Source organism: Sphaeroforma arctica (genome assembly GCF_001186125.1).
Source record: "Sphaeroforma arctica JP610 unplaced genomic scaffold supercont1.1877, whole genome shotgun sequence".
Lineage (NCBI taxonomy): Eukaryota > Ichthyosporea > Ichthyophonida > Sphaeroforma > Sphaeroforma arctica.
In genome coordinates, this window is record NW_014038681.1 from 2,629 (window position 1) to 10,529 (window position 7,901).

Sequence of the window (7,901 nt, forward strand, 5' to 3'; positions counted from 1 at the left end):
TATTTATATTTGTGTGTGTGTTTACGGATACGTATTTGTCTATACCTACGATTGTATGGTGGTACATATTTGGTAATTTTTTTAACTATGTGTTTTTTTTCATATGTATAGTATATATATATATATGTAAAATGTCTTTCAATCTTGTACTTTGGGTATATGTTGGGGGGAGTCTCGGTATAGGCTCACAAATGAGTTGTGTAACATTCATTTTTATCTAAGTCCTGTCGGATAAGGTGTTTTAGTTGATGTGTTTTCCGGAGTCTTATGCGTGCATATCATTTACTTCCCATTAGAGCATTGTTGGGATGTGGAGTCCTGTTAGGCGTGGGCTACATTGCGTTCAGCTGGTATGTAAAACGCAGTGGACTAAGTTGGAAATCGAAAGAATGTCTTGTCCGTGCAAATATACTCGAAAAAGAGGGCGATATCCAGGCTGCAAAGAGGAAGTTATTGGAGGCTTTTTCCTTGACAGTGAAAGATTTTGGCCTCGTGAGCTTAAGTACAGTGCTCATGGCTGATAAGGTGCGTTGTGTACAAGTGCGTGCTATGTATGCGTCTATGTGCGAGAAATTACAATCTCGATGCTTTACCTAGTCTTATACATGACCATGGATCGACAGATCAGCGCACAGATGGCTAGTGTGTGCCCTGTGCGTGTATCAGCGTGTGCTGAAGTGGTGCAAGTTGGAATGCAAATCATTCATCTATTGGACTCTCGTTTGTTCCACTTCCTGCCTCATTGCTAAACGCTAGTCAATTGCGTTGAATGGAAGGTGTATAAGTTACTCACGCATTGTGCATTTTTTTTTCATGCGAAACGTACATACTGTGTAGGTAGCACAATTCTGTCACAAACACGGAGACTTGAAAATGGCGAAGGAGTATTATGTGAAGCTGATGCAGTGTATGTTACAACTCGGGTATAAAGATAGCAACAAAGGCGTTGTTGGCGCCGCGCTCTCCGTTGCCGATATCAGCATGGAGAATGACGATTATGAGGTGTGTGATAACTGTCTATTCTCTGTTTGGTTTGCATTCATAGATTACTCTTCTATAGAATTGTTGGCACATGTGTAATATGCAAGTGTCGAATGATGAATGGTAAATGAGTTGGGGCATGTGTTCGGTTGTCTTTTAATTAAGGTGGTTCTCCATTTTATCAGTCGCTTGTGATAGGATAAAGATCAATACTTGTGTTCCCCGGTCTCCCTTTTTGTACAGATTCTATAGTCGCTTTCATAGTTGATCATACCTGCTGCAGGGTGGATACATATATTTGAGGGTCTCATACGAAGGGAGTCAGGTTGTCGGCTCGGAAGTGTTACCACACATGATACAAGATATATTGATGCTGTTCTGACAGCGCCATGCCATACAGACTGTATTGACTACATGGGTCGCAATTGGAATGTGAACCTGATCCATCTCAATTTCATAAAAACATCGTTTTTCTATGACACAATCCTCGTCTGTGGTGGCTCATGTAAAGTTCTTAGTTATCGATACACTCATCGGCATAGGCCTATATAGTACTAGGAGCTGACTAGCGAACCATATCCGGTGTTTTATAGACAGCATTGGTTGGCTACAGATGGTGTCTGGAGCGTGCAGAAGTTGATGGGCTGTCTCAGAGTGATATACAAAGATCTATGCCACCAACAGGGTTGAGTATACACTTTGGCTCTGGCAATAAGGTATGGGCCGCATTATAGTCGGTACGTTAGTAAAAATCTTGTATCGCATTGTTAAATTATGTGGGAGAGTAACGGCTGGATTTGCGTGATATTACTGCTGGTCAGACAGATACCGTTTTACAGCGGTTGTCGCGGTATTGATTCGATTGGAAAGGATTCGTATGAATATCAACCGTTTCTATTGTGTGCATTTTTATTTACTTGCAGGCAAAACCTTCTGATACAATCGAGGATGAGCTTCATATCATCTGTCTTGAAAGGCTTGGATACTGCCTGTATGAAATGAAGGCGTCGAGCTGGCCTGAAGCACTTGGCACTCTCGAGAAAGGTATCTTTTCTTCTGTTTGCCTCACGGCAATAGTTGTTGATTGCGATAAATTCGAACTATATGTAGTCTCTTTCGAGAGAACATCATGATATTCTGGATGAGTTTATATTCTTATGCTCTGTGATTGAAAATCAAAGTCTTTGACTAGCTCGCCGAATCGTGAATGTCAACATTCTAGTTTTAGTTCAAATCTAAGCCCATTGTATGCGGCGTAGTGTTAAGCTGTCCATACGTATTAGACAGCCTGGCTTAGCTGGCGCTGTATTTCTCCTTTCGAAGTCTACATTTAAAACTCAACTACAGAGCGCTCTGATAAACGTAATATTAGTTTTATTTCCAAGAAGATACCGGCGAATCCCGAGCACGGTTCTTTTTGGTGCCCGATGCCAACAACTTTTTAAATCAGAACCCTATGTCAAAACGCCAAGGGTGATATCAATCTGAGTGAGCAGATCATATTTCTCCCGGCTATTGTGGATCCATGCGAGAGTCACAACTTAAAAATCACGGTCAAATACAAAGCCACATGATCTTTTTCATTAATATCCGCTATTGCAGCAAAGTCGCTGCGACTGCATCAGCTCGAAAGTTTGGCTACAGAAGGCATCAGGTCTGGTGACTACTTGATCAGAATGGCCGTTCTGTTGGAAAGTTTGAGTACGGTGAAAACGTCATTGGAGGACATTAAGGTGAGTAATCTCTCCGCAGGCGTACGTTTATTATAATACACATTTTCAATCGCATTGGGAACGATACTGTTTGATCTCGGTAGTTACCATAGGGTGAGGGATTTGACACGTCTTCGAACCAAGTGCCTCGGATGTATAGCAGAGAGTATATAGTTTTTGAGTGGTGCCCTCTTTGCTACCAAAGTGCGTACTATCCAGGTAGATTCGTACTATGCCCTGGTACTCATAGATGGAACATGGTATTGAATGGTCACAATATAATAATAATCTGTTTGAAATTTGTCATTTCGAGTCCTGTGCTGAGAATTGGTCAAATTTTGGTTGGTCATATCTTATTCAATTGATACCGATGAATACTACCAAAGGGATACTGAATTAACATGAACATATAAATTGTATTATTGGCTTTTATTCCGTTGTTTGACTGTGGCGGGATTTAGGGCGCGCTCGAGGAATCCACACGAGCCGCCGAATTGCATAAGTTGGTCGAAGTCTACTTTAAAGGAGAGTCTGGATATGACAGTATGTGGCTTGCATATACTCTCGTTCAAATGCGTGAAAACGTAAAATATGTTAGGAATGTCAGTGAGCCTGTCCAAAATGGATGATGTTATCAGATGATGGCGATTTTGATAAGTTGATGAGATGTGATGTGTAGACTATCCCCTAATTTGCCTCTTACTGAAACCGAACGTGTGATTGATATTCGTGGCTTTGCTACATTCATCGGCTATTCAGTCAACTAACTATTCAGTTAATCCATACAGGAGAACAAATAGTTTACAGTTTTTTATTTTGTTCACGTCGCACACTCGCGTGATGCGTGACTCCTTGACCGCTGGCCGAAATTTACAACGGCAGGCTACTGCTCTCTTTTGCGTAGCCTCTTGGTGGTTGTATACCATGTGCTGAAGGATATATCAGCATACGCGGAACGGTGGCGTGCTTATGGAGAAGATGATAAGCGATACAGTTAGGTTCGGTGTATTGAATTTCATCCAACCATAACATCAATTTTTATACTGCAGATGCGCTCACCGCAGATGCGCTCACCGCAGATGAAATCGCAAAGTTGAGTACAGCAATAAGGGCTTTAACAAAGCTGCTGGGAGATAGTGAGGAGTCTATGCTTGCGAGCAAATCATAGGTTTAGAGAAGGTTATACTTTCTAGGTGTCCAGAGCTTTTGGGGATTACTAACCATTGCTCGGAGTCTTGGTTAGCATTAAAATTAGTTGCGTCGCATATATGCTGTAGCTCACTGAGTGCTAAACTTTATATTTCCTACATAGGATCCAAAAACATCAACACGAAGTTCAAATTCAAAAGACCTAAATAATATATATTCCCGAGATATGTCTCAATTATTGACTGCTAGGCATAGTGTGCGTGGGAAGAACTATCCGCTTCTCTCGTTTATATCAACAATCCCATGCACGAAGCTTGCTCCATTGGTGAGAGGTGTTCCCGACGCGCAAGGTATTCTTTAGTGCATGCGAGAGAGATGCTAAATGCACGGTGCTAAACGCAACAAGCATTATAGACATATGTTCATGCTTGAATGTATCAAGGCCAAAATATATTTCGAAGTTCAGATAGCAGGTTTCTGCACGGCACAGCACAATTTCAATAAAAAAAGAGCTCTACGATGATGGTTTCTAAACGACCTCTCCAATGTTCTATTCAAAAGACAGGTGTCAAAACACACGCAAAGCGCATGTATTAGGATCAACCTGTCTGTTCTTCCACCCTTGTTACTATGAAACAAGAACTATCCTTTAGATTATTAATACGCCGGCTAAGTCACACCTCAAGGATTCGGTGAATGGATATGCTTCGCCAGCAGGTCACAGAACTTTCGCTGTTAAAACAATCCACAAGAACAATATCTGGCTGATCAAAGAGAATAAGTAAGCCTGATAGTTGAAATCTAAAAGACTAGATAATCTACACTAAAAGTTTATTACAAAGTAGACGTTCTAAGATTTGCGCTATGTATATGCTCGTCTCTCTAAGTTTGATAAATCCTTGCGAACGTGAGGTATCCGGTATGCCCTGCTAATTTGTCCATGGTCCTCGTGTGTAGTACTGTGTGCATCTCGGGTGGAGGCTGCAGTGAAAGCGGTACAGGTACAAGGTAAAAAGAAATGAGAAAAGCATACGTATGAAAACACAAGACAACGAGGGTACAAGAATTTTGCGCAATCATGGGCGTTCCTCTCTGCAAAAAATGGATGAGAATTGGCGGCAGCTATAGCTGAAGTGTAGCAATACTGAACAATCTCATGTACATTGTTTGTTTGTATGTGCGCACATAGACGAGTACGTATGTGAACTCGGACGTGTTTAGAGGTGGGTATACAAAATATTAGAGTGATTTCTATAGGCAGTATGGAATACATCAAGGGCAGCTATATAGGCTACTAAGCTATAGATTTCAGCATTGTAAGCCATGGATTTCAGCATTGAGATACAAGCGATTGAGTGGGTATACACGGGTGTGTTTGCTCGAACAAGTTGTTTCTAGCCTTGGACTTCGTACGAAATGACACCTAGGCAGACGAAATGAATATATACACAGGTGTAATTGCTGATGATGGCATTGTGCACATATGTATCTAATGCAAAAACTACAACAGGCTTACAGCTCATGTAAGGCTGAACAAGAGGACAATCGCGCGTTCTCAGACATGCGAGTCTATAGACCTATCCCTAATGTATTCATACCTGGCATGAATTTGTGTATGTGTGCAAAAAATGAAAATACTACTGATCGCAAAATCATACTCTCCCGCGTGCGCTTCGACAGCAGTTTCTGGGAGAGCGAGTGCAGCTTGTGGCTGTATAAGTTGGCTGAATTTTGTCACACACAAACGAGAGTATCATAATTATCCCATGCTTACACACACATGCGCATCTGTAAACACACACATACACATACACACGCACACGTATATATATATATGTTTACACACACATACACACACGCATATATATATATATACATTTACATATATATATATATACATATATATATATATAGATATATATATAGATATATATATATAATATATATATATATATATATAAATATATATATATATATATATAAGCATATAAACATAAACATAAAAACAAAAATAAACATAAATACAGATACAGATAAATTTATATATATATATATATTATACCTTCTTGGCCATCTTTTGCTTCGGCGGCCTGTCGTTCATTTCCATTGCCTCCAACTCCACCCGTTCCTTCTCCATCGCCTCGAAATGCTCCAAAGTGCGGAACTCAGCTTCGGGAATTTCAAAGCTGTTCGTATGACATGGTTTTTGCAGCGTTTCCAGCGTTTCTAATTCTACGAATCCCTCGTCTCTAAGCGCCTGACACGTACGCTGGACCTGAGTATACATTGTATCGATGTAGAAGAAATGGGAAGAAAGGTTTTAGTACAATTTTAAGGTCTCTACAGAGTGAGATGGTACAGGTTTCAAAAAAAATACACACATACGCGAGCGATTGATAACTACGATCAACAACAACTTATGCCGCGCGTAGAATTGGATGATACCACCATACAAGCAAAACGCGCCACTGATCTGCGACCGTGCGAAGTTGTTCATCGCCCCTTTATACGTTTCCGTTTTGTAGATGCACAACACTGCTATTCTCTGAGCACACCACAGCATAGCTATGCACATATACAAGGCACCGTGGAAACAAGCCCGCTCTACCCTAGGACATAGTACGTATCAAAATATGTAGCCAGAATGTATGAATGTACTTGCACTGCCACCTACTGTGCCTTTTAATATCAACGATAAAACACCGTGTTGATTGGCATGCATGAAACCCAGAAGCTGAACAATGTGCACATAAGGACTACTACTAACCCACACTGTACCTGTTCAATACACGGCGAGAACGAGCACACCAGCCCTCCCTCCGCCTTCAACGCTTGCTTGGCACTAGGCACAGCCTCCCATGGCCCCGGTAGGTCGAGGAACACAGCATCTGCAACACCAGTCAGGCCAAACCCAGTGCCCATCACATCCCTATGCGTACTAGTTACCATATTGTCTACCGCATGCGTTTTGAAGTCGCTTCTGTGCATATTGCGAGGTATGTGGGAGGTTAAAGGTATGAGGAGGTGACCATTAGGCGAGCGTCAGTTTAGTATTGTAGGGTAAGCGCTCAGGACGTACTTTGAGAAGCACGTAGACTGAATTCAAACATTATAAAACAGTAGAAAGGGACATAATCACGCTTCCCACAATGAGCCACTAGATTATGATTCGTATACTAATTACGAACACTTGATTCCATCTAAGAGTACCAAGATCCAACGACCAAAAGAGTACGCAATACGTATGCTTTCGATAACTACAATCCTCTCTCTTAGCGACAAGTACGTCCAATGTGCGACCATTTAGAAGCTCGCTCACACTTACTTGGCCTGTGCCACGCGTTCTTCGTGGAAGTCAAATGTGTAGAGATGGCCCGTGGGGGCAATGCTTCTAACCATGGCATGCGACAGCGAGCCACTACCCGTGCCAGACTCAACAACAACCGATCCCGGTTTGAGACACAACCTCATAGTAATCATACTGCAGAAGCAAAGAAGTGCTGTGTGAGTATATCGGAGGGTGTAGGATATTGACCTACGATAATCATACCCGTCACCTATTGCGGTATCATGACAGTTGAATAAAGGGTCCCAACATTTAGTCGCCTACAACCAGGCAATATGCACATACTTTGATGGGGCTTTTACTATACATACCTGATATCGGGTGTGTAGAGAATCTGCGTTCTGTGCGGTAGTGAACTCGTCCACAGCTCAGCCGAGGGTTTGAGCACGTGGCAGAAGCCCATGGTAGCCTGCACCTTAGCCCCATAGCGTTGGCCAATTAAGTCCGTGTGCTTAAACGTGCCTGACTTGTTATTTGTAAAATCGCCGTCCTTGATCGTGACAAACTGCATATAATCTCGCGTCTGTAGTAGAATAAAACATGAAAAATTACCAATTGCAGAGACTTTAACACGTTCCTAGGCTACAAACGTTGGCGGCCAATCTTCAGCCATTGATCAAGAGCAGAATCATGCCCGTTGGCCAACACATATACTGTCTAGAAATCCATACGAGCATCCGAAATTAGTGTAAATACATGTTCAGATATATATA

General features: G+C 41.8%; 2 protein-coding genes across 2 annotated transcripts in view; one reads left to right on the top strand and one right to left on the bottom strand.

Annotated features, from left to right (window-relative positions):
- SARC_11790 (hypothetical protein) overlaps positions 1-3,957 on the top strand; it is a 4,684-nt gene extending 727 nt beyond the window's left edge. The window contains exons 2-8 of the mRNA XM_014294117.1: positions 297-525; positions 838-1,002; positions 1,575-1,697; positions 1,905-2,025; positions 2,584-2,714; positions 3,155-3,236; positions 3,743-3,957. Of these exons, the coding sequence (XP_014149592.1) occupies positions 297-525; positions 838-1,002; positions 1,575-1,697; positions 1,905-2,025; positions 2,584-2,714; positions 3,155-3,236; positions 3,743-3,861 (970 nt within the window). The 3' untranslated portion in view covers positions 3,862-3,957. The remainder of the gene's footprint in view (positions 1-296; positions 526-837; positions 1,003-1,574; positions 1,698-1,904; positions 2,026-2,583; positions 2,715-3,154; positions 3,237-3,742) is intronic.
- Positions 3,958-4,663: 706 nt separating this feature from the next.
- On the bottom strand, positions 4,664-7,711 carry SARC_11791 (hypothetical protein). The gene is made up of 5 exons (XM_014294118.1): positions 7,500-7,711; positions 7,168-7,323; positions 6,621-6,822; positions 5,905-6,117; positions 4,664-4,823 (listed from the first exon to the last, which is right to left on the bottom strand). The coding sequence occupies exons 1-5, from the start codon at positions 7,697-7,699 to the stop codon at positions 4,725-4,727; spliced, it is 870 nt and encodes a 289-aa protein (XP_014149593.1). The 5' UTR covers positions 7,700-7,711; the 3' UTR covers positions 4,664-4,724.
- Positions 7,712-7,901: the final 190 nt, after the last annotated feature.